This window comes from Siniperca chuatsi, linkage group LG13, assembly GCF_020085105.1.
Source record: "Siniperca chuatsi isolate FFG_IHB_CAS linkage group LG13, ASM2008510v1, whole genome shotgun sequence".
Taxonomy (NCBI): domain Eukaryota; kingdom Metazoa; phylum Chordata; class Actinopteri; order Centrarchiformes; family Sinipercidae; genus Siniperca; species Siniperca chuatsi.
The window spans coordinates 7,692,435-7,718,014 of NC_058054.1; the positions used below are offsets into that span (position 1 = coordinate 7,692,435).

At 39.5% G+C, this 25,580-nt stretch overlaps 2 protein-coding genes across 2 annotated transcripts in view; one reads left to right on the plus strand and one right to left on the minus strand.

Moving 5' to 3' along the window:
* LOC122886560 (guanine nucleotide-binding protein G(olf) subunit alpha-like) overlaps positions 1-11,017 on the plus strand; it is a 47,130-nt gene extending 36,113 nt beyond the window's left edge. Inside the window, 7 exon segments of the mRNA XM_044218902.1 lie at positions 4,935-4,989; positions 5,095-5,168; positions 6,113-6,171; positions 6,355-6,475; positions 7,438-7,568; positions 7,656-7,723; positions 8,605-11,017. Of these exon segments, the coding sequence (XP_044074837.1) occupies positions 4,935-4,989; positions 5,095-5,168; positions 6,113-6,171; positions 6,355-6,475; positions 7,438-7,568; positions 7,656-7,723; positions 8,605-8,751 (655 nt within the window). The 3' untranslated portion in view covers positions 8,752-11,017.
* A 1,333-nt stretch (positions 11,018-12,350) lies between these two features.
* Positions 12,351-23,645, minus strand: mppe1 (metallophosphoesterase 1). The gene is made up of 9 exons (XM_044218903.1): positions 23,079-23,645; positions 22,835-22,943; positions 20,802-20,905; positions 18,372-18,452; positions 17,387-17,495; positions 16,974-17,039; positions 15,264-15,386; positions 14,895-15,035; positions 12,351-13,529 (listed from the first exon to the last, which is right to left on the minus strand). The coding sequence occupies exons 1-9, from the start codon at positions 23,327-23,329 to the stop codon at positions 13,344-13,346; spliced, it is 1,170 nt and encodes a 389-aa protein (XP_044074838.1). The 5' UTR covers positions 23,330-23,645; the 3' UTR covers positions 12,351-13,343.
* Between the last annotated feature and the right edge of the window lie 1,935 nt (positions 23,646-25,580).

Genomic DNA, 25,580 nt, shown 5'->3' on the forward strand with positions numbered 1-25,580 from the left:
CCTTTTCTGCTCAATGGGCAGCAACATGTGACCTGGACCATGTGGGGGCTGAGGCCTGAGGCCCCCACGCATCTACTGTCCCTCAACATATTGGTCTGTGTGGGTGAGGTTCTGGCTGTGTGTGTGTTTGTGGATTCATGCTTGTCTGTGTTTTATGGAAAGATGAGGCCAACAACACAGAAAGACCAGGCCAAGTCAAGTGATACTGTCCACAACAAAGCCTATACATAGTAACACAGACTGGACCGCAGGACGAGTACAATGTGTTTTGGCTAAATACAGAGACAACCCAGCCCCGCAGACAGAAAGAGAGGGACTGTAATAGACAAGATAGTAGTGGAGTTAGTTTTTGTTTTTTTTATTCAACCTGCCAATTAAGAACAAACTGTCATGGAATAGTAAAAGGCCTCTTAATCTGTCTGTCTGTCTGTCCATCCATCCATCCATCCAAATAATATGTACTGTACACATACTAAGAACAAAGAGGAAGAGCTGCCGGCCTGTTATCCCTCAAATCCACAAATTTGACAAAATGAACTCTACATCACATAACGATCTCTGATGCCAGTAGAGAACAGTTCTGGGAGGAAATTGAAGAAACCAATACAAACCACAGATTTCCCTGGACCTGAAACCCAGCTCGTCTATTTGTAGCGCTCGACCAGAACAGCTGTAGTCACTGAAAACTGCACCCAAACCTTTTGATAATGGCATTATCTGGACGACCACTCAGTAATCAATGTTATCTTTTTCGCCGTCTTTTCCTGGATCCAGGACCCTTGTTGTTCTTCTTTATTTTATTTTTTCTTGCTGAGTATGAGGACTATAATTGGCTCTCCAGCGCTCCACCAATAGTACTTGTGTCACAAGGCAGTCAGAAAGCGCTCAGTAATTATAACCTAGCTAGGTTTCTGCTAGGAAGGCTGACTAAAAATACTCCCACTCCTACATTGTTGCAGTGATGGGGCAAAAGCTGGAGATTTTTTGGAGGTTTTGGTGATGTTTTTGTGTGTGAGTAAGTGTCTGTGTCTGCTCAGGGGAGATGACTGTGTGTTATACTCATCTGTATATTGTATTTGCTGGTTGTGTTCATCTTTGTTCCAGGGAAGCACTAATAGATACAGTTAATTGTGTGATTTGCTAAATGTGGTTCTTGAACCAACATGACTTAAAAGCCAACATACAAGCCACTACATCTCTGCATGTTGCTGAGTTATTTACAGATGTTTTCGTCTCAATTTCAAGATAATGTGTGTGTAATTTTCTTTTCTTTACATTACTTTCTCATTAAAATGCACTCTTTATCTATTATAGAGCTGAAACAAGTCGATTATTTGATTAGACGATCGACGGAAAAGTGATCAGCCAACTATTTTGGTAATCAAATTGATAATAGTAATTCAGTTAATTTTTATGTGATGATAAGATGACTATTTTTAGGTTTTGTCTGACATAACAAGAAACCTTGGGTTTTTTAGGAAATGTGGACATTTGTCACTTTAAACATTTTTTTAAATTTTTTTTTAACATTTTATAGATTAAGCTATTAATCGAGAAAATACTCAGCCAACTAATCATTGATGAAAACTGAAAAAAAAAAAGTTGCAGCCCTAGTCCCGTAAGGTTGAGCACACATTTTGAATGCATTTCTGACCTCATAAAAGATTTGTGAAACCTTTTTTTGAGAATGTTTTGGAAACCTGCATTGTTTCTTCAGCTTCTAGTCTTGTTCTTTGTGTTTTTTCTATACATTGCTATCTTTTTGGGTGCCACCGACTGTGTCTAGGCAAAACGGCCTTCTATAGCCAGTAGAAATAGTTATCATGACACTCTGCCAGCCTGGGTGTCGGGAAGCCCACACGGAGTTGCTAATTGAATATAGTGGTTAATGAGATGATTGCCGGGTGAGAAATAAGAAAAAACTCAATTCTCATACAACAAATTGTTGTTGTTTTTTTTTTTTTTTTACTTTTCTCTACTCTTTGCTTCTTTCTTGTGAAATATTGTTTAGTTTTATCCATTCAGGCTTCTTAAAGTTCTTCTCATAAAACAATCTAAGAAGGGAAAATCAAACTTTGATTGAATATAATAATAATAAATAATAAAACTTTATTTATAAAGCACTTATCAAAACAAAGTACAAAGTGCTTCACAACAAGAGAAATAAAATACCACAGTGAATGATGAAATATAAAGAAATAAAATACATAAAACACACAAAAGCAATAAAATAAACAGCCAGTTCAAGTAAAATCAGGCTATGCTTTCCGATAAAAATGTGTTTTTCATCTGATTGAACTGCTCACAGCTTGTAGATTAGCAACTATGACGAGGGGTTGCCAGGAGACATTGACATCATTTGTTTTAATGGGGTCACAAGCGCAAAAAGTTTGGGAACCACTGTGAGCATGAGATACAAAACCTTGTTATCAAAACATTGCTCTGTGGTGCTACTAGTGGCCAAAAACCCCTCAGGGTGTGTTTTAAGCTTCAGGTTTGGGTATTAACTTTTGGGTCTTTATAGAGATTAAAGTTCAGGATACGTTTATGGTCTAAAAGGTCCATCAGTTCAGTTTTGCAAAAGTAACAACCGTCCAAAGGTCAAGTTGTAAGTTAAAGACAAGGTGTGGACTCCTTCTGGGAATTTTCATACTGGTTAAGACCTCTGAGGTAACTTGGCACACACACAACTAGTTAGTAAATACATGCAATTTTTAGATGCCACTTTAGGCTGTGGTAACATGTGGCGTGCGTTTGTCATTTTTGTGACATTCTGATAACTAAACAAGTCAAAAACATTTGATATTTACATGTATACATTACATTTTAATAAACAGTTGCAGACCTAACTTTAAATGCTCCCCTCCTTTCCTCCATACTGTATGTGTTGTGTCTGGTGATACAGTAGATGCATCTACTGTATATGAACTCTGTGTGAGAAAGTCTAGTGCTCTTTCAGAAATAGCCTTACTTCTCCTTTTGTGTGGACCGTGTGAGTCAGAAATAAAGTCGGTGTGATGAAAACATTGTTGTCAGAGCACATGAGCGGTGTCTCTGTTATCTAATGGTTCATAATAGAGCGTTCATTCTCAGTTATTTAGCTCTACATGGGTGTGTTAGGTGTGCTACTTTTATGGTTGAAGTGAAAATGTACTGACACACCATCGCTGGATGAAACCATACAGAAACCCTGACTACTAATCTTCTGTGCCTCAGGTTTCTTGTATGCTGAAGCTGTGTTGACTGTCTTGTGACATCCTGAAGCCACAGACGGTTTGGGTGAAAAATGTAGGCTGTTTGGCCCACATCTGTGTCCTACATACCGGATTCACTCACCAACTTCAGCTTTAGGCTGGGACGACTTCTCCTCCAGAAATACCTGACGCACCGTTATCTCCTCTGCTGTATCTTCTTAATTTGCTCTCATAGAAAAATATACCTTGCACCATTCTCTCCACTGTAGTTTTATTTCTTTTTCTTTAATAGTATTGTTGTTAGTTCACAAGCATGACTGTGACCTGGACTACTCCTTAATACTGATTAGTAATTTTGATTTAATTTAGGAATAATCTAGGGTAACAAATAGGGATGCAACTAACAATTTGTTGTCATTAGCAGTTAATCTGTTGATTCTTTTCTTGATTGATCAATTTATTGTTTGGTTTATATAATGTCACAGAATAGTGTAAATGCCCATCACAATCGCCCAAAGTGACGGTTTATGCCTCCTTTTGTGACTTTTAAGGGTATTTAGTTCATTTTTGAGAGTAACACAGTTGCATTTCATGCTGGCAAACATATTTGTACCACTAGTATTTTCAAGGGCATTTTGCTTTGGGCCTTGGTTTATTTCGAACTCTGGTGTGGTCACTGTTGCTCCTGTAGTCAGTTCAGGTAACAGAAAGCTAAATGCCTAAATTGTCCAGATAGACCTACTGAATGTTCAGTGGCTGTCTGAAAATATATACACTGTACATACTGTGTGTGTGTGTGTGTGTGTGTATGTATATATATTTGTCTAGATGTAAAGCTTTGTATTATGTATCATAATGTACCTTGTCTCTGTAAATACCAGTAATGGACCTTTTTTTTTTAAAGTCTATACACATTTTGGCCCTTAGACCAGCATTGTTGAAGTCTTTTAATTGTGTGGTCCAGACCATCTAGAGGCCTGTGTGACCGTGCGTTCCCAGCCTCGGTGTCCTGAGTCTGCCTTGGTGTCCTGAGTCTGCTGTGCTGCAGAGAGGCCCAGCTGCTGCTGCTGCTTCTGCTGCTGCTACTGCTGCACATGCTCTCTCAGTAGTGAAGAGACGGCAACAGCAAGCTGTCTAACCTCCACAATAACCGCCTTATGTAATCACTCTGGCTAGAGACAGACCAAAATAGCCCAGACTGAGCAGCCCTGCCCTCTTGTGGCAACGGGCTGCCTTAACACCGGCCTACCGAGCCTCTACAGGGAGACAGACATGGCGGCCGCCTTTTGCAGCATCCAGTGTAGCTCACATGAACGTCTAAATAACTGTTCAGACTGACGCAGCAAAGAGATAGGTTTAATGAATGATGTAACAGTTATGACGTGTGATCAGATTTGAAGATTGCAGTTAATAGATAGGTTCAAATAAACAGATAAAATTGTGTTGGGATTGGTGTAGCATGAGCGTGGCCTTGGGTTTCTCTGTGAGATGAGCTCTGGTTCCCTGTTTGTTATTTGGGTTTGACTATTGTAGATTCAGCATATCAGACTTATAACTATTATATCTAATTATTTTTAGAAATCAGTATTTATGGCGACTAATCGCATTAATTTCATAACTTTCACACGTAGTGACATTGAATTGTTTCATGTTGTTGAATCTTAACTTTCTTCCCGCAGCCTACATTAAAGTATAGACTTTAGTGCAAAATCTAAGTCTGTTCTGTTTCTCTCTTTGCAGTTTCCTGGACAGAATTGACTCTGTAAGACAGAACGACTACACACCAACGGACCAGGTCAGTCCTCCCATTAACGTGCACACTTGTTGTAAATCACCTCCAAAAGCTTGCTTATCATGAATTTTACTGAATTGAATACGTCTTCATTTCCATGTTTTACAGGACCTGCTACGCTGCCGAGTGTTAACTTCAGGGATTTTCGAGACGAGGTTCCAAGTAGACAAAGTGAACTTTCAGTAAGTCTTGCTCAGCTTTCACTCGGACATAAACACACATGATGAAGACAGTTTGCTAGTATATTGACTGATTTTACTAGTTTATTCTTTATTGCACATAATTTTTTCCCCGAACAGTCAGCTTGGTCAAAGACATGCTCCATCCGTGCTGATAATTCTCCAAACGTAAAGCATTCCTGGAAAAGAGGCTTCCCAGGCGTTTTCCATTTTCTGCAAATAATTTGGCGCCGAACATTATTGAGTCAAAAGCAGTTGACTTTTTGCAACACTGTTGTACCAATAATCACAGTTAAGAATTTCCTCGAGGCTATATTTTCCTTGGCCTCGTGTTAAGAGCATTGGCCATCGGTTGCAGTTATAAGAGCAGCCAATAAAATTTAGAGTAAATGTTTCGTAACTGCTTTGATGATGTCAGATGAGATGACATATTTTCGCAGTCGCAGACACAACAGACTTATTCTACCATCTGAAACGGTCTTTGTATCAAATTATATTGTCCTGAATGATTGATATAGAAGCTCTGGGACATGACTTCCCTTTGGGTGTGCCTTTTTTATTATTCAGCTTTGATGACTTCCTTTACATCCAGCCCGGGACACACAGGGCACTGAGTATGTGCAAATAATGCTGTTCTTCATATTATTTATTCACTAATCGATTATTAATGTATCCAGACTTGTCCCATTAAGATCTAGGATCTCTTTTAGCAATCCAGACCTGAGATCAGGAGCAGATTTAGCTCAAGACAGAAAATCTTTTGTGATCATCTAAAAAAAAATGTATCTTTAAATGAATAATCCTTAAAATAAAACATACGTCTAAATGTTCTACAGTACAATATGTACCTGACGTCCTACTAGAGATATGAACTCTTTGATTAAAGAGGGCAGCAGCAAGTGTGTTGTTGTGTCTGAGTCTGACCCAGTATTTTGTCTCCTCCGTAGCATGTTTGATGTTGGGGGCCAGAGAGATGAAAGGAGAAAATGGATCCAGTGCTTTAATGGTGAGACTTTCAGCCTTTTTGTTGTTCTTCGTCAAATAGCCACACTGTACGTCTTCACCCAACGACACGTTCTCCTCCTATCACAGCTTGTCTTTTTTTTGTGCGTCTCTTTTTGGGTTATTCCTACACACGCGTGTGATGTCAGAGATCTGTCCTGATGTAGTTTCTCTCTTCCCCTTCTAGACGTCACTGCTATCATCTTCGTGGTGGCCAGCAGCAGCTACAACATGGTAATAAGGGAAGACAATAACACCAACAGGCTACGGGAAGCCCTGGACCTCTTCCGCAGTATTTGGAACAACAGGTGAGTCAGAAACATGAATGAAGTTTGAGCCGAGTGGTTAATTCCTTTCATCTGGGGCCTCATGTCAGGTCCAGTAGGTCTTTCTCTGCTGCGTTATACCTTTCTTGTCTTGTTCACTACTGTCCTTGTGCTTAAATGTAAGTTCGGTGAAGTCAAAAGGCTGTTTATGAGCTTAAATTAACTTAACATACACATTTAATCTCTGATACTCAACTTAAAGGGACATTCTGGTATTTATCAGCCTAGGTGCTGTTGTCTTTTTTTCCTTTTTAACTACTGTTCATTGTAACATTTTACTCAAAACCTCCATTGCTGGGATTTAAGAAATGCAGAAGGAGTTGATAGGGACAAGAAGAGCAAGTCTCCTGCAGCTTTCCAAAACACTTTGACAGAAAACTTTTTAAACACTTGTCTTTGAGTCCAACCAAATGTAAATAAAGAAAGCAGTCCTTTGGAAATCCCTGATCCCTGGTCAGCCAGCAAGTTGATCCAGAAGTGAAAAAAATACCAGAATTTCCCTTTTAAATACACCAGTTTAATCCCACTTTGAACAGGTTATTAAAGAAAAACGATACGGCACCCCTGTGCCTTTCCCCATCTCTCGCCCCTAATTTCCTTTCATCTCTTTACTGTCAAAATCGCTAATGACTGCACGAAAACACCCCCATGTCATAAAAACTACACTGATGTTCGAAGGACCAGTAGTTCAATCTCTTGACTTTCTTTGAGCAAATTTAGTAAAGGGGGTCTAATTGGTTTACTTCCAAAAAGCCCCAAAAGTGTCCATCAGATATGTCTAAGTATTCTGTGCAACATAATTCAGATGTTGTTAATTCAAATAAGTCCAGAGAGCTGAAATGCAAACCCCATCGTTTCCCTGTCTCATGTATTCATACGCATAAAAAAACCCTGCTAATACTGTTTCTTTAACAGAGTTTGTTGTTTGTGGATTTGTTTTTCAGATGGTTACGCACTATATCAGTCATATTATTCCTGAACAAGCAGGACATGCTGGCTGAGAAAGTATTAGCTGGAAAATCCAAAATTGAAGACTACTTCCCCGAATATGCTCGCTACACCATACCAAATGAAGGTTTGTGCCCCACTGAAATACGCAGAGTACTGATAGGGTTCCTCTTTATGTTGGTCAGTGTTGACTGTGAATCTGTTGTTCTTTTAGCAACTCCTGAACCTGGTGAAGACCCAAGAGTGACAAGAGCAAAGTTCTTCATCCGAGACGAGTTTCTTGTAAGTATATCACTGTTTCTGGACAGTTTGAAGTGAGCTGAAGTTAATGAATGTCCAGCCTTGTCCTGTTAATTCACTAGTCAGTATGTTGCTTTGAACTTGATGAAACACTTCTGCTGATTGTTCCCGTCTCATGAGGACAAGTCGTCTGCAGATGAGCTGCTGAAGAACAAAGTTTTTACCAACCAGTCATGTTACTGTACATCCTGCCTCTGAAATAAAAATTCTGTACAAAATATTACAAAAAATCTAATAACTATAATCTATAACTCAGGGTCTACTTAACTAGCTTTTTCTAGAGCTTTCTTATGGTTGTCTTCAGCAGTTTTTTGCTGTTACATGTTATACATACATACTCTTTCTAAGGTCAAGAATAAACTCAAATACCACTATTATTTATAACACTAGCAACACTAAGCATTTAATTGAGAAAAGCCTAATGTTTATTATTTTTATATGAAATTGGTGTTTGTCTCAAACCCTAAGTCTTCCCTTCTGTCCATGAGTCCTCCAATGGCTTCATGTTTTTTCTTTCTTAATAGAATAATAATAACACCAGTGATTTAGCTTAATAATAACCAACGTTTGTTTAGGTTTGTCTAATATAGGCCTAATGTAGTTGTTTGGCACTGGATGTGGGGCAAATGTCTGAAACATGTTAGCCTCCTTTGTGGTCACGTGTTTAGCACTGGTAGAATCCATTACCTCAGTTTCTAGTAGCGGGGTTGAATACTGGGAATTTCCTGGGAATTTTTGCCAAAATCTGCTCCTGTTTTCTGGGGATTTTCTGCACGAATGTATTTGTGTGTCTGTGCATTTGGATACTGAAGAATATAATTTGTACTAATCCCCCTAACGTCTGTCCCGTCTCTTCCCCTCAGCGGATCAGCACTGCGAGTGGCGACGGCAGGCACTACTGCTACCCCCACTTCACCTGCGCCGTGGACACAGAGAACATCCGGCGGGTGTTCAATGACTGCCGGGACATCATCCAGAGAATGCACCTGCGGCAGTACGAACTCTTGTGATGGGAGACCGCCTCCGTCAGCCTTCTGTGTTTTTCTCCACCATTCTGCATCCTTGACGAACCCTTCCTCTTCCTCCCCCCTTACCCTCACCCCGCCCTCCTCCCCCAAAGAAACCCTCAACAACCCCTGACCACCCCTCCTGTCGAGGACTATGAAGTACTACTGAAGTGTGTCAAATCCTCTTCCTCTTCTTAACTTCTTAGCTTTTTGTACTTTTTGTTTTTTTTTCCTCTGAGACCGATTCATCCCCATTTCACCGACGTGAAAGGAAGGTTGGGGGACAAAGTTGCGTGCCGCTTATTATTTTTACTTCTTTTTCTTTTAATCCTTCCTTTTGAATGCCTTGATTTTTGTCATTCCACTAAGCCTTGGGCTACCCCCCCCCCATCCATCTGTTTTTGGCTTTGTCATTGGACCTGGACTGGTGGGTGTGGATACATAAAAACACAGGACCTCAGTGTAGAGGCAGTGTGTGTTAATGTGTGTGTGTGTGTGTAATGAAGAGAAGGAGGAATGCCATGTGAGCGAGCGAGTGCGTGCGCGCACGCGTGTGTGTGTTCATGTTTGTGTGTCACCTGCCAGTTAAAAGCTGGGATCACCACCATGACCTTTGCCCCCCCCCTTTTTTTTTTCTTCCCCCCATCACCCCCTCCAACCTGCTTCTTCTTCTCCGCGTGGAAGACGACTGGACGGCGACGAAACCGGAGAGCGACGGGAGTGGATGGAGGGGAACCGAGTGGATGAAGAGATAAATGCACTTTGCATCAGGTTCCTTAATAACTTCTTTATTTTTTTTTTTTCTTTGTTGTTGTTGTTGTTGTTTTTTCTCCAGAGGAAGCATACACACAATGTAGCATCACAATATTTATTACCCTGTCACGATGTTAGCTTGCCGAGCTGCAGGGCGCACCGAGAAGCCGAGAGACATGTGGAGCGAAAGATTAAACTGGGAGGGGGCAGTAAATAAATTACGACGTGAAGAAGGATTTAAATGAAGGAAAAGGGACTGAGCTCTCTGCACCTTAGCCCTGCTGCCTCCACGGACTCAGACCTGCCTCCTTTTTCCACACAAACCATCCTTTTAGCTTAGAGATACTCATGGGAGGGGAGGGGAGGGGAGGGTGGGGTGGGGCGGGAGAGAAAAAAATGTATTGTTATCTTATTTTTTTTGTTAACTTGTACACTGTGCAAGGTTGAATTATCCTGTACAGACTGTAAAATGTAATATTATTTTGTACAACTTAATTGAAAGAAAAACAAATCTACTTGTAGATCTTTGTGCCTTGATTATGGCTGTACCTGTAAATGAGCTCAGATGTAAGTATGTTTTCGACTGCGCTGTACAGCTTGATGTCAATCTCTATCAGCAGCGGAAGACTGCGGGTAGGGGACTTTCTCTGTAGAGTTTAGTTTTTTCTGGTTTATAAAAAAAAAAGGAAATGCTGTTTAGTAAAAAATAAAAAATAGGGAAAAAATCCTAAAAACCTGTATACATTATGCAAATTAACCACTTACCTGCAGTGAAGACCAGATGTTGCAGCGCCATGCCTTTTTTTTTTTTTTTTTTTTTTTTTTTATTTTTCCTCCTTTTTATTTTTTTGAATTTCACAGCTTTAAACAAACATTGGAAATCCATTGAAAGTGTCCAAATTGCAACCTGGTGTTGTTTTAATAGGAACCAACGTTTTTTCGATATGAAGTGTGTCTGAGATCTGTACTGATGTGCGTGCCTGTGCGCATGTGTACATAAAACAAACATAGACTCACAGACGCATTGTGTGTGCGTGTGCGTGCGTGTGAGAGAGCGAGTGTGCGTTGTGTGTAAAATTTTATAAATGTATGTACATGTAAATTTATAGGTCTATATAAATATATATGTACAATTATACATGTTTAATTATGTGTGTGCCTAGGTGTACATACCTATGTATGTATACGGTAAATATGTATACATACACACATAGGAAAGCATGTTTAGAATGGAGATGAATAAATGAGAGCGTGCAATATTAGTAATCCTTTGGTCCTTTGGAGCCATACCCAATGGCACAGGCACTATGAATGTGTGAGCAGCACCCAACAAGACAAGCTCTTCTCCTTGTACAAACAGCATCAGCCTTTTCTTCTGCTACAGTACACGTCTATCCCCAAAAGAGAGTGAACTGACTGGAGGTGCAAAACCTTGTTTGGCCTGGGAGGATGATTAAATGACATTTTTATTTTCTTTAAATAAAGAGGCACATTAGAGGACTTTGCTTTATTTCCATCTTGGTGTCCAGTTGTGTCCAGATTTGTTACCACTGAGGGTTTCAATTATTTTTTTTTTGTATTTTTTTTGTGTGGATGCTGAAGTGGAGTTAATGTGAGGGGCCGTACTGTACATAGATACAGAATATGCGGGTGAGTAGTGCTGGGTATATTCAGTATCTTTACTGTGTTTCAGCAGAATTGTTTTGGTATAAATATCGGCCTTTTCCACAGCGTTTTGTCATAGGAGGAAAAGCACAGGTGTAACTACTAACATTAAAGACGGCTCTGTTATATTCAGTGAACAGCATGAACAATAGCAGGTCCCTGAAACTGGAGCAGCTAAATGGAATTCAGCCATCATTCATTTTATTATTTACACCTGTGCTTTTCCTACTGTGACATGCCAAAGTGTAGTTATTGGTTATTCAGATTTAAAGGCCCCTCACACCCTGATTAGACCCCTGCTCAGGTTAAAGGTGCTGGGGACTACCTGAGGTCCCAGGTCTCACTGTACACGGTCTGATAAAAGTGTAATTTCGGTGCAGTAAAGCTGACAGGAGAGTCCGGGAGATGTCAGTCCGAGAGGGTTAATCAAGCAGAATAATTGAAATCCCCTGTGCAGGTCTACCGCAGGTATTCAGGGCCTTTTGTACAAAATGAGGTCTGAAAAAAAACTAGGGATTATATTTAAAAAATACTTCAATTATAAGTTATATTATGTTACTCCTAATACAGTGGACATCAGTTTGATGATTATGAGTGGGCAAGATGGATAAAATGAGGTAATTTTATATAACTATGTATCATTTAGTAAATTTTCTGAAAATTAATTGACAGGATTTTTAGAGCTGAAGAGCTAAAACAAATATTTGAATCAATTAGTTGATTGACAGAAAATGATGTGGTGACAATTATAATAATCAGTGACTCGTTTAAGTAAATTATTAAGAAATAATGCTTAAGGCTCTTAGTTTCTCAAATGTGAGGATTCTGTTTTTATCTCACTTTAAATTAAAACTTCAATTTGAAGACGTCGCTTTGAGAAATTGTGATGTTTTGTAGACTAAACGATCCTTATCGAAAAAATAATCGCCAGATTAATTGATAATGAATATAATTGTTAGTTGCAGCCCTATTTTTGAATAATACAGTTATTTAGATACCTCACAAATCAAGGTACTTCATCATATTGATGCAAAAATAATATAAAAATCTAATATTGCTGCTCATTGATTTGCAGCATTGCCAAATATGACCTAATACACACAGAGATATTACAGTGAGCGCCACCACGTTAATTAACAAGTCAAATGTGAACTGTGCAAAGAGGACTGTATCAGGAACATGTGTCCAGTATTTATACTTCTTTTACTACTTTTTTTATTTGACATGATTTTGTAATTGCAAACACATAATTGTGTTAAAATCACATTCATTTCATTTTCACGTGTCCATCTCTGCCGCCATTGTCCAGGTTTTGCAGGTGTAGACTTTAACATCCCATGATGTTTAGTATTTCATTCATAAAGTGACATGGCTTCAGGTGATCGATTATACCGAGTCATAGTGCACATCGACCTCTAGTTTACACCATAACTCTCTAAAACAGACCTTAAGATTCAGATTTATTATGTACAGTTCATCAGAAACGTTTTAACAGTTTGCTAAAAACCCTCACAAACATCTGGCACAGAAAGTCAGCAATAAATATATTCAGATATGCATCATAAAAACGAGAAACCCGGATGGGTTATTGGACACCAACAACATAAACAGTGTTCAGAGTGTGAGATGATCAGTGTGTTTACATCAGATCACAGTCAACAATCAGAGTGAGGAGACATAAACCACCATCTGACTTTACCACCTTAAATCAGACCAGGGACAGTTAGTATTTACATATGTACTCACTTAATGACACGTGTCTAATAATTCAGAAGGAAGTCACAGGAAAACTGTAAAGTCAGTGACGGTTACTCTTCTGTGATTGAAAACTTCCCGATCCGTCATTTTCATGATGCAATAAGCTCCACCTGTCTGGCACTCGCAAGGAAGGTAAAACAAACACCAGTGGTGGTTTGTAACAACAATTTGGCACACATCATCATCATCAGTAGTGATAAACTTTGAGTCCTTAAAAGTTTTAAATAATAAATATTAATGTGCTTCACAGTGCCGCAAAACATTTAGGAAAAAAAATGACGTTGTATGAACAGATTTTTGACCCGTTCAGGAAGAGGAACGTAACATTTGCAAATCCTCAAATCAGGTATTTACCAACTCCAGTGAACTCTACTTCATGGGATCGGTGCTGGGACGTGGTGCACTCTGGGTAATGTAGTTCACAGAGACTTGTGCTTCCCCAGCAGGCAGAGGCTGAGGCACTGCAGCAGGCCTTTCATCCACAGACAGTGAGCCAGGAACAGCAGCAGCAGGCAGGCGCCGGCCGAGCAGTAAACACTGATCACCGTGCTCTCCTCCGGGAGGAAACACTTGGACTGAGCGTAACTGCCGGGTGACACCGACGCCTGAGAGGGGGGAGAAAAAGAGAATAAATGGGTTAATGTCAGCAGGACCTCCAAAAACAGAAAACGTGAACTCTTATTTGGTTCTTCGCTGCATATTTTTTATCTTAATTTGACTATTGAAAGATACAATCCGTGATTTTTCTTTTAGTCCTCATGATGTAAGGGTGCTACTTGAAATTTTGAAATAATAACAAATACATTTAAGAACATATTTTCACCACAAGGTCCATTTAGTAGCTTCACTGTAGATATTTATGTTACAATGTGGACAAGAAGTCTCAGAAAACTGTTTGAACTTCCTCAAGTCCATGACAACTGGCTAAACGCCATCTGCTCATGACGATCGTGTGATACGGTCGAAAGCTCCAGGACAGCTACTAAATGGACCTTGTGGTGAGAACCTTTTAAAAATTACATTTTAGCTCTGTTGTGGTCTCCACCAACTCCTGAGCGAAATACCTGGCTCTTCAAGCTGCTACATGCTCCACTATGTTCAGCAGCTAGTCGCTGAGCAGGTGGTGTACTGTGGGTTTTAGAGATTAGAGCAGCTGTCAGCCAGCGAGAGTGAACCAAAACAGAGGTGGAGGAAGTACTCAGACCTTTGTTGCAATACCACAGTGTAGAAATACTCTGTCACAAGTAAAAGCCCTGCATTCAAAATTGTACTTGAGTAAAAAAATATATAATATATATATAATATAGTTAAAGTACCAAAAGAACTCATTATGCAGAATGTCACACCTGCTGCATTACAGTTATTTATGCATAATGTACTTATCAATTTAATGTTGCAGTTGGGGCTAATTTGAACTACCTTATACACCGCTGGGTTGTTTCATCCATAACAGTACATCATAATTTATTTGTTGATTACATTTTTTATTCAGAATCTGAATCTACAAAATAACCAGTAACACGAGCTTCAACATAAATGTTGTGGAGTAAAAATTACAATATGTCCCTCTGAACTGTAGCGGAGTAGAAGTATAAAGTAGCAGAACATGGAAATACTAGTGAAGTACTTCAAAGTTGTACTTAAGTACAGTACTTGAGTAAATGTACTCAGTTACTTTACGCCACTGGAACCAAAACAGTAAAGTTGCGGGCGGACAGCCAAACAATGAGCTGAAAGTCGCTGTAAAGAGAGATTCGGGTGATGATTTTCTGTAGGTTCGTCACTATAAGAAGACCTCCTTTCACGTTGTCATTTGACACATTGTTACTATAAAAATATTGATTATAGCTGCTTTTAAAGTGTTATTTTTCTACACAAAGAATGAACACACACACACACACTCATCTATACCATTTGTTTACACTCTTAATTTGGAGCAGAGCTCTGCGGTGGATGTTGTTTTCACTCACCAGGATGAAGCTGGGGTTGTTTCTGTTCCTCCAGCTAAAGGACGGCACGCTGATTTCTGGGTACTTGTTGTCATGGAGAACCTCACATCCGCTGTGGGTGTGTCCACTCAGGATGAGGCGGGGCTTAAACCACTGCAGCAGCTGAGGAGAGAAAAACCCTCATCATCCTCCTTACAGACCCGTTGCTGCTCGCTTACATCATCAGTTTCATCATCATCATCATCATCTGCTGCTTCTGTGCGGGACTATTTCTGACAGCAGACTGCTGTACTGTATTTTAATTGGATGGAACTGCTTCAGAAGAGATCCGTGCTTTGACAGAGAAAAAAACCCAGCAGAGGCGGTGTGATGAGACTGCAGAGTACTCACCCTCTGCGAGGCCTCCTTGGACAACACGTCATACTTCTCTCTGAACAGCAGGTGTCGCTCTTCAGGCGGTGCAGCATCCAGTCCTGTGCAGCCGGCATCGCTCACTCTGTACAGGGGATAGTGCTGCACAACAGGGAGAACATCTTCAGCTTTTCTCTTATTTTTATTTTTAAATTATGTTTTTGTTGATTGACAGGAGTTTATGTGCAGGAAAGATCCCGAGATGGTTTAGTCCCAATATTGTGCTACAGCAACAAACATGCAGCCAAGAAATTGCTGAAATTGGCACAAAACTTAATTAACACTCACGCTAAAACAGTTAATCAAATAATAAATGAGTCGATCGAATTAAATTAATCATCAACAATCAATTTGATAGCGGAGTCATTTATCAAAGAAAAATACTAAATGTTTGCTGGTTCAAGCTTCTAAAATGTGAGTATTTGCTGCTTTTTTTCTGGTTTTTATGATTGTAAAATTAATAACTTTGGTTTTGGGGCCGTTAACCGAACAAAATGAGTAACTTGACGATGTTACTTTGGGCTCTCTGAACTTGTTTTAATGGCCGTTTCTAACCATTTTCTGACATTTTAAAGACCAAATGATGAATCTGTTTAGTGAAAAAATTATCGAATGAATATAATCAGTAGAGCCATTTTTTTAAAAACAAAAAAAAACAAAAAAACATGAACAATTCAGCCACTTCATTTAACATCAGGCAGAGTCGCCAATCTTTCTGTAACTCCTTTCAGTTTTCCTTTTTCTCCCCGTTAAGTAGCTTTAAGATTGTTAAAATAATTTTATTGCACACTGTCTGACAGTATCACATGTATATTCTGTATCAGCTTCTTCCCACTCTTCATTAAAGCTGCAGTTTACAATATGACCTTTACACTAAGTGAAATATTCAAACCAAAGATGTTTTAATGGTTGTAGGATCCCTTCAAAAGGATTATATATTCCAGATGTTTGTGCATCATTTCAAACACATAGGTAGGTAAACTTGCCAAATGATGGTACCGAAACCCCCCAAAGGGATTTGATTTGCAATGACGTGACACAGAGAGCTGCTGCAAATATTCACATTTGAGAAACCAGCTCGTTTTACTCATTTTTACTTGATAAATGAGTTCAAACAATAAATCAATTGCTTGAATTGCCTTTGCTTAATTTCCTTTCAATTAAACATTTGTTTAAATGGTCGGTTTGGAAATGAATAGTTCTGTCTTGTGTGTACGTTGAAACAGTTACCGGTCCCTGTAATCATTCCTCCTGTCCATACTGGACAAGTTTTGAAAGATTTATAAAGTTTTGCTTCAGCAGTGTGAATTAAATTTAGTCAGTATCTTCTAAAGTTACAGTCTTTTTAGTAAGAAACTCCCTCTTTCTGTGACTATCCCTCTTCTGAAGATCAGTAAGGAAACACAGCCCGGGGAAAAATTTCGAACTCAAAAGTCAGCAACTTTGGAAGAAACCCAAAAGAGTGAAAGAGTCACTTCAAGGCTTAATTACATTAAGCAATAATCTTTCAATGTACATATGAGTTTGTAAGTTTTGTATTAAGACAGACAGACTACAAATCTTCAGCACAAATTCTTTCCCTGCAAAATGTTTTGACCAGAGCTTTCTGGTGAAGAGTGAGTGGAGCCTCGTCAGCTTGAGGTTTTCACGCAGAAAAGAGAGCATGTACAGAGAACGCTTGCAGTTTACCTGTAACATGATGGGGGGTGTGGGAGGATAGAGATGCGAGCCCTCACAGCTGTCCATCTGCGAGTTCTGCAGAGAAAACATAAAGAATTCAACGTCTGGCTTGTCCACAAGCTCACACTGCGTCCTCAAACGTCAGCCGACATTTTTATTTCATATCTCTCCACTCCTTCTGCTTCAAGAAGATTTGTCTGCAATCAGCCGCTGCACTTTTAATGTGTTTTACAAACACTGCATGAGTAAAAAGAACAAAACACCTGCTCCAGGTGCAACTGAGCTTTGGATATTAGTGTATTTTTTCCTTCTTCCTCACTTGACTTGAGTCTTTTACACTTCATGAGCAACGGCAGCAGAGTGTGCATGAGGTGCTGACAGCGTGAAAGTGAGCTACTGGCTTCCAGAAATGTTCCTCCCACCTGAAGAGAACAGTTGAGGTCTCTGGAGAGTTTGATCAGCTCCTTCTCCACCGACTGGCAGATGGGACACCCGTCGCCGTGCAGGGCCACGCTGTTCACCAGCAGAAAACTGAAGAGGGAGGCAAAAAAAAAGTCTCAGTAACTGTGGCATGAAGTACAGAAGAGCTGCAGTGAGGCTGCAGAGATACATCATATTATAATGTTTTTTACTCTGGGTGCTGTAATGAAATTCGATCTTTAAAGAGTACCTTCACACTAAATCTTGTGTGGAGGAAAAGGGTGACACGGGAGTGGATTTTCACTTCTGTCCCATCCCACTCCCACAAAAATACTCCTGTCCCGTCCCAATCCCGAAAGAATGACTCCCGTCCCATCCCGTTCCCGATAAAAAAATCAGAAAATAGCGTTTATTCATATTAGAACTGCATATTTATATATAAAGACTGACCTATGATTCCTGTCCCGCCCACTGACCTCTGTTTAAAGAGGGTTTAAAGGTAGACTGCTGAGCTTAAGACCACACCCAGTACAAATCACCTTTTGTCTTTTTTGTGTCTTTTTTAAAGAAATGAATGTCTGGATCTTGAAAGAATAAGGCAGGTCACCGCAGCAGAACTAGCTGAATTACATTGGAAACAAGATTTTTTCACTTGCTTTCAGGAAAATCAGGACTCTTTAAAACTTTAAGGACTTTCAGGACTCGACAACAAACAAAAATGACTTGACATGAAGGAGATTTTTATGTGGATCCACACTGTATGTTCATCAGCACACAGTGTGAAAACCGGAATGCAATTTGTCATGTGTGCCTATTAGCAGATATTTAAGATCTCTTGAACAGTTTGCTGTCTGTTGTCTTGTTTAAAAGCACTTTTTTTTTTGGCACAGAATGACTCAGGAGGATTAAACCTGACCAGCCAGCAGAGTCACATTCCTGCAGCTGCGTCGCAGGTTATCGTGCATGTTGCATCCTCCTGTCACTCACTTGACTCCCTTTTTGGTGACAATCCTGGTGGAGGAGGCGTTGAAGACCTTCTCGAAGCGCTGCAGCTTGAACCAGTCCATCCTGCAGGGAGACACAACGCGATAGTCACACCGCAACAAAAACCTGCTGCTCTGCCTGTCACGTCTGTCTGTCATATGCTGTTACATAACAGCTGTGCCATCTCACTTCCTGCTTGCATGAGTCGAGTCAAAGCACACACGAGCTGCTGTGTGTCTACATGATCCCACATTTCTGAATCACAGGCATCAAATACTAAACTGTAGGATGATTTTATGCAGCTCATTGTATTTGCTTTCACTGCTTCTTCCCTTGAGAAATTAAGGACAACAGTTACAAACAAAAAGAGTGTTACATACAGGGGGTGGACACAATAAACGCAACATCTCTGCAATATAATGCAATCCAATACAACACCACCATAAACATACAGGCTCAAAAATTACCATAAAGTTGAACCAAGAGCTCCGTGCTACAATCTTATTAAAAAGTGAACATATGAGCTCTCCACAGGAGTATTGTGTGTTAGATTGCTTTATATTGTACAGGTGCTTTCAGGTCTGTAGCCTTTTTCTTACACATTTGTTTATGTGACTTCATCAATTTTTGTTCCGTAAAAATAACAAAAAAATGTTGTTACATATAAAAAGACTAAAACTAAAAACATACATATTGTTTTTATCATCTGTTACTTTTTATTTAGTTTCCGTTTTTACCGAGTGTCTTGATTTCTGTATTCTATTGCGTTCTTTTTCTATCATTTCTATTTAGCATGTTATGTTATTTGTGTTATTTTTTGTTTATGACTGTAATCTCACTACAAAACTCTTCATCCTATGAAAAAAACATACTAGGATTTTATAAATACTTAAGTCAGGAGTTCAAATTTGTCCTCCCTCCTTAAATTGTTTGACTAGCTGGCAAAACCCCCCCACATATTTATTTTAATTTTATCCCCTTACATGATCATCTAAATGAAATCAGTAGGACTCCTCCAAACCAGTCGCAGGTTTAATGTGAAGGGTAACAAGATCAACAATTAAGAAGGGAAAAAACAATACAATAATATTTATTTTTTAGGGGATTTATTGTTGCTTTTTTCTTGCAAAAATACTGGAGTGTTTTTACATCTTGAAGCTTCTAAAACTGATTCAAATTAAACAATCTGAGAAGGTAAAACTTTGCTTGAAGTGTCCGCAGCTAGCAGAAATACGTAACCTTTGATGAGGGGTTGTGAGTTGACTTTTCATTGTTTGAATGGGTCACAAGCCAAAGCCGTCTCCACACTACCAGGTATGAACAACAACTAGAATCTCTTATTATCACAGTGTGGCCTCGAGCTGTCCACCCTGTTCATTGTGTGTCTTGTTTTGTCCTGTATTTTATTGTCAGCTGAATTGGATGTTTTTTAAGCCAATCACATCACACAAAGGTGTGTTTGCCAGAGCAGAAAGACAGGCATGTAAACTTAGTTATAATCTAATACATACAACAAAATAAATCTCATCACGAATTCCACTTTTCCCAAGCTTTCAGCCAAATATAAGATTTTAAACAAAAGTGGGACAAGATTTTGTCCCACTTTTGTTTATATTTTTATTATATTAAATCTTTGCCCATAAGAAGTCAAATTTAAGGATACTGAGACTAAAAAATATCAAAATTGGCCTTAAAAAAATCGACCAAGTTAAGTTTTTATGTAATTGTAGAATGTAAACTCCTCAGGTCTTTAAAGGTTAAGGCTGCTGTTAATATATATTTTTCTTACTGTCAAGAAATACCACAAAAAGACCAAAACCAAGTCGTTAATTCGTCTCTCAATACTTCCCTACCCTGTCTGTCCATGACTTCCTACTAAAGGTGTATGTGGGATTGACTCCAAGTAAACTTCAGTGCCCACGTTCATTGTAATGAAGTCTTTTGACTTTTGATGGGATTTGTTGATAATGCGAAAAATATACCGACAGCTTTGTCCTTTAAAAATCTCCCAAATTCCTAAAAACAATACATCAGACATGACCTCACTGTCCTCACAGGTACCTATGGCCCTGACTGCTGTTTCTGTGTCAAACCCCTGTACTGAATATCTCAGGAAAATTCCTGCAGTGTAATAGTATGAGGCTTCTTCTGGAAGCTGATACCTGTCTCCTCTAGTTAAAAAATGTTTTGAGTTAAAGAGAAACTCAAATGTTACGTCTGTTATCAGATATTTCCGTAACTGGGTCAGTGAATAATAACACATCATGCTGAGGTGTTCTGAGGTCTAACAACTAAAACAGTGAAATCAAAGTCCTTATTTATGATGACTCTGCACAGAGTCCTTCCCTGAACGCTACACAGCTCAACCTGAAGCCGGTCAGACAGTAGCCAAGACTAAAGGTAGAACAGTAAGGCTGTAAAACCTGTCCTTACTCATAATGGAAACCGATGTCGTGATTTCCAACCAGTACAACCAGTTCTGTGTCAGTGGAGTGTCTGAACATCCTGTGGAAGCGGCGCACGTCGTCCTCCCAGTGCTGCAGAGAGAGAGAGAGAGCAACACAAACAAGCTGAAGCAGGTTTCAGTACAGGCCTTTAATAAGACAAAGCTCCCCTGGGAAGCTCATGAGAGTTAGTGGGGTCTCTGAGGGTCACCCAGCAGCCCCCATGGGTGGCTGCTTTGATTCAGACTCCAGCACCTGCAGGGGCCAAAGACGCACACAGTCTGCTGTGTGTTTACATGATGTTTTTCATACTGATGAGTCTCTAAATGACTCCCTGATGCTACTTTTAATCAGCGCTAAAACAGTCAATTGACTGACAGAAGATTCATTGACAATAATTTTAATAATCGATTAATTTCAAAGTAATTTATCGGACAAAAATACCAAACATTTTGCTGGTTTTAGGTTCTAAAATATGCAGATTTGCTTCTTTTGTATGTTTTATATCATTTTAAATTGAATATATTTCCTTTTTGGACTGTTGAACAAAACAAAACAGGCAATCTGAAGACGTCACTGGGTTTTAAGAAATTGTGATGGTTACTTGCCACTATTTTTGAACATTTATAGATCAAACAATTGATCAAAAAAGAAAATAATCATTAGCTGCAACCCTACTTTTAGTTTTGTTTCTCTTTCTGCAAATTCAGAGCTTTGAAATTCTCCAACAGGAAGCCTGAAACTATTATTCGATTAACTGTCATTTAAATAATCAATGAATCCTCAGAGTCATGTATCAAGCAAAAATGCCAAATATTGTATCATTTTAAATAGAATATCTTTGGGTTTCAAGAATATAACTGACAGATTAATCGACACTGAAAGACACATAATGAAATAAAACACAAAACACAGACGAGTTGAAGTATGTAATCTTAATTAATTACAGGGAGATCACAAACCTTACCACAAAAATCAACCAGGAGTGTCTCTCCGAATACTTTTTCGCAGTACATTTTATGTTTCAAGACAAAGAACCTCGCTGTGATTGGCTCTCAGCCCAAAGATGACACCTTCATCCAATAGGAAAAAGCCAGGTGTTTAGCATGTTCTGATCATGCAGTAGTGCACATAGTTCAGACCGATGCTCGAGGGCATACGGTTTCACTCAAAGGTTATCTCCTACAGAGAGGCCTCATCTGCACACGCCAAGGCTTAGCCATTAAGGTTACACATTAAAGTTTCTACAGTCCAAGGCTTTTACCAGAGGCAGACAAAGGCACATAAAGACATAGTGGTTACTACAATGAATAAATGATAAACCTAACAGTTATTATTTTACTTTCACTGAGCTGTTAGTTGCAGCCCTATTTCAGACTAAACAAGCAATTTCAAGACATCATGTTGGGTTCTTGTAACTTTTGATGAGAATTTTTTTTTTTACTATTTTATGACCAAAAATAAAACCGATTAGTCAAGAAAATAATTGATAGATTGATCCATAATGAAAAAATATCTCTAGTTGCAGACCTACTTTCAGAGTTGCCAACCAAGTGTGAAAATGAATGAGGCCGCTGATGTGGGAACACAGTAGATTAGTGGAGATTTTACAGTCTGCAAGCTCTGGTTCCCTTTTTAATGAGGCTTTCCTCTGTGCTGCACTTGCTCAACACTTCCTCTTTCTTCTATCCTTCTTGATGCATCCCGTTTGACAATCCAGTAATAGATGTGTGAGAATTCCCAGGGGATTTGTTTCCTAAAGCAGGATGGATGTACCATGGAGGGCCGAGAGGATGCAGGCAGCTGCTGCAGCTGCTGCTGTTGGTGTTTTCCTCAAAACCTGCAGCCTCTCGGGCCTGGATGGTACAAGATGATGATGATGATGATGATGATGACGACCGAAGAGTACCGGCCTCTGCTCTGCATCCACATACTGTTCTCTCACAAGCATCACCATCATGATGAGCACTGTTTGTTTGCAGACAAAAGCAAGAAGGGGAAAAAAGGGGGGCTATACGTTACCTTCTGCGAGCTCCACTTGCCTTCGTCGAAGATATCCCCGAGAATAAACACTATTTCGGGCCTGAGCAGCCACAGAGCGGTCTGGAAAGCCCTCTCCATCTGCCATTCCCTGTGCGTTTGGAGACAACAAGTAAGCGTTATGTTGTTTTTGTTTACAAATCACTCCTGCAGAGCCCGGAGCTCAGACGGATGGATACATAGAGGAATAGTGATGGGTTGCTTAAAAAATGGAAAATGACATTACCTCCTCAGCTTGTCGAACCAGTGTCCCCCGACGGCACCGAGGAGGTGGGTGTCCGACAGCACCATAGCGCGGACCGCTGAGTCCACCGGCCGGCCGTCGATGCCCTCTCCGCCCCGTGCATGGCTGATCTTCGGCCAGGCGCACTTGAGGATGGTCGGGAAGTAGATGAGATACTCGCAGAAGAAGAAAGCGCCGCCGACCACCAGAATCAGCAGCACCGCAACCATCCATCTGACGCTAAACCTCGGCATTTCTTTGTTATTCGGCGTTTGGGATGCCCTGAAGTGGCGCACTGGCGGTGATGGAGCGGTCCATGAGGCATCTTCCCCTCTTCCAGACCCGACTGTTTTAGGTCTCCAGCCGTGTGATGCTCATGGCAAGTTGCTCTGAGGCTGCGCCGGATATAATAAAAAAAGGTCCTTGTGGAGTCCAGATGATTCAAAATATAAGATTTTTTTAAAAAAGTTAATTGGCCTCTGCCTGTGGTGATACAGCCGAGCGAGCAGCAGCCTGCCGCTGTTTGGCAATCTCAGCTCCTCTCAGCTCCTGACTGTCAAGCCAGAAACATTTCCGGTGATGGTTTTTCCAAATAAAACGGTAAACACGATCATTTACAGTGAGGATCAAATCAAAGTCGTGTGTTTATACTGGCGGAGTGTAACTCAGTAGCCGACTCAAACACTGATACATGTACTTTACCTGAGTATTTCTATTTTATGCTAATTTCTACACAACATTTCAGATGGGAATATTTATTTTTTATTCCAGAGTCATGTTTATTGCCAAGCAGGTTTTCACATACAAGGACATTTGCCTTGGTATTTTGGTGCATAACAATGAACATGGTAAGAGAAAGGGAAAAAAACAAAACATGAACTGCAAAAGAATCATAAATATAAAATAGAAACATTTACATTAAAAATAGGAAAATATGTAAGATATATCTGTTTTAAAATGAAAAATACTGCACAGTGTTTGAAACTAAGAGGATGAAATGTGCAAAATATTGACCAAGGAATGTGCAAAAGTTCACAGTATAAAATATAAAGAAAACGCTGAATTAACAAACGAAATAAGACAAAACAACGCGCACCAACACACCTCAAGCCATCTTGAACGCTATCATAAATGCCATACATTTATTTGATAGCTACTTACTTGATGATCAAGATTTTACACACACAACATGTGAGTTTATCTATAAAAATGCATTGTTATCGACCATCTACAACAGTAAATGCTACTTTTTTGTGTGCAGTAATGGGACATAACGTGCAATATCGTGGACATAATCACTGAACATTTGAATTAACCATATACACTTACCTGTACTTGTACCTGTATCAGTGATGAGACATGCCACTGTTTGGATATGTGTTTATTGACATTTTTATACTTGCACCTTTTTAGATATTTTATATTTGCACTCTTTACATTCGTACTCTTTCCTACTTTGTACTGTAACTGCTGCACAACAATTTCCCCAAGTTCTATCTTATCGTTACATGAATTAATGAGTGATCATAACCCAGTAATGTAGTGTGTAATCATAAAGCACTCAAACTTCAATGAGTGTTTTTGCTTCTGATACATTAAATGCTTTAAGTTACATACATACGTGTTCTAATTATTTATTATTATAAGTCAAAGTAGCAATACTGCAATATAAAAATACTCAATTACAAAAAGTCCTGGATTGAAAATGTTACTTAAGTAGATGTGTATAAGTATTATTAGCAGAATTTAAAAATACTCTTAATGCAAAAATGGCCCCTCTGAGTAACTATTATATATCTGTTATAATTAGTGATGCATTAATGGTCTTAAAGAGGAGAAGAAATGTGTCTATGTGTAGCTTTCCAAACGGTTTACTGCTGGAAACATGCAGTTTAGAAGAAGGAAGATTCATTTACATTCATGTAAATCGCTTTAAAAAAAAAACTCAACTTAAAAGCAAAATTGACTAACTTCCGGTGTTTTTCTCGCTAACACCTGCGCGCTTGACGGTTTTGTGTGCGTGTGTGTGTGTGTGTGTGTGTGTGCGCGCGCGTGCCTGTGCGGAGAGGTGGAGCGGGTTCAGCAGCACGAGAGAGATTAAAAAATACTTGATCTAAAAAGTTATTGAAAAAGCCCAATCATCAGTCTTTAAACTATAAAACTATTGATAACTGCTCACCTGATCAGTGATGAGAGAACCTGGCTTCTGTCCAAACACACACACACACACACACACACACACACACACACACACACACACACACACACACACACACAAACACACACACTAACAGATGGAAAGGAGCCAACAACTATTGGACAAATGAGATTAAGTGATTAAGAGCAGAAATCTAATCACTTGTGTGTGCAACTCTGTAAAACTAGAACCAGTGAGGCGTCTGATTCACACAGGAAACAAAACTGGTCTAATAATGGCCTCAGAATTAATTTCCTGCTAAACCAGTTGGTTTGTAAGAGCCGTGCATGTTCTGCTGGCACGTTCAG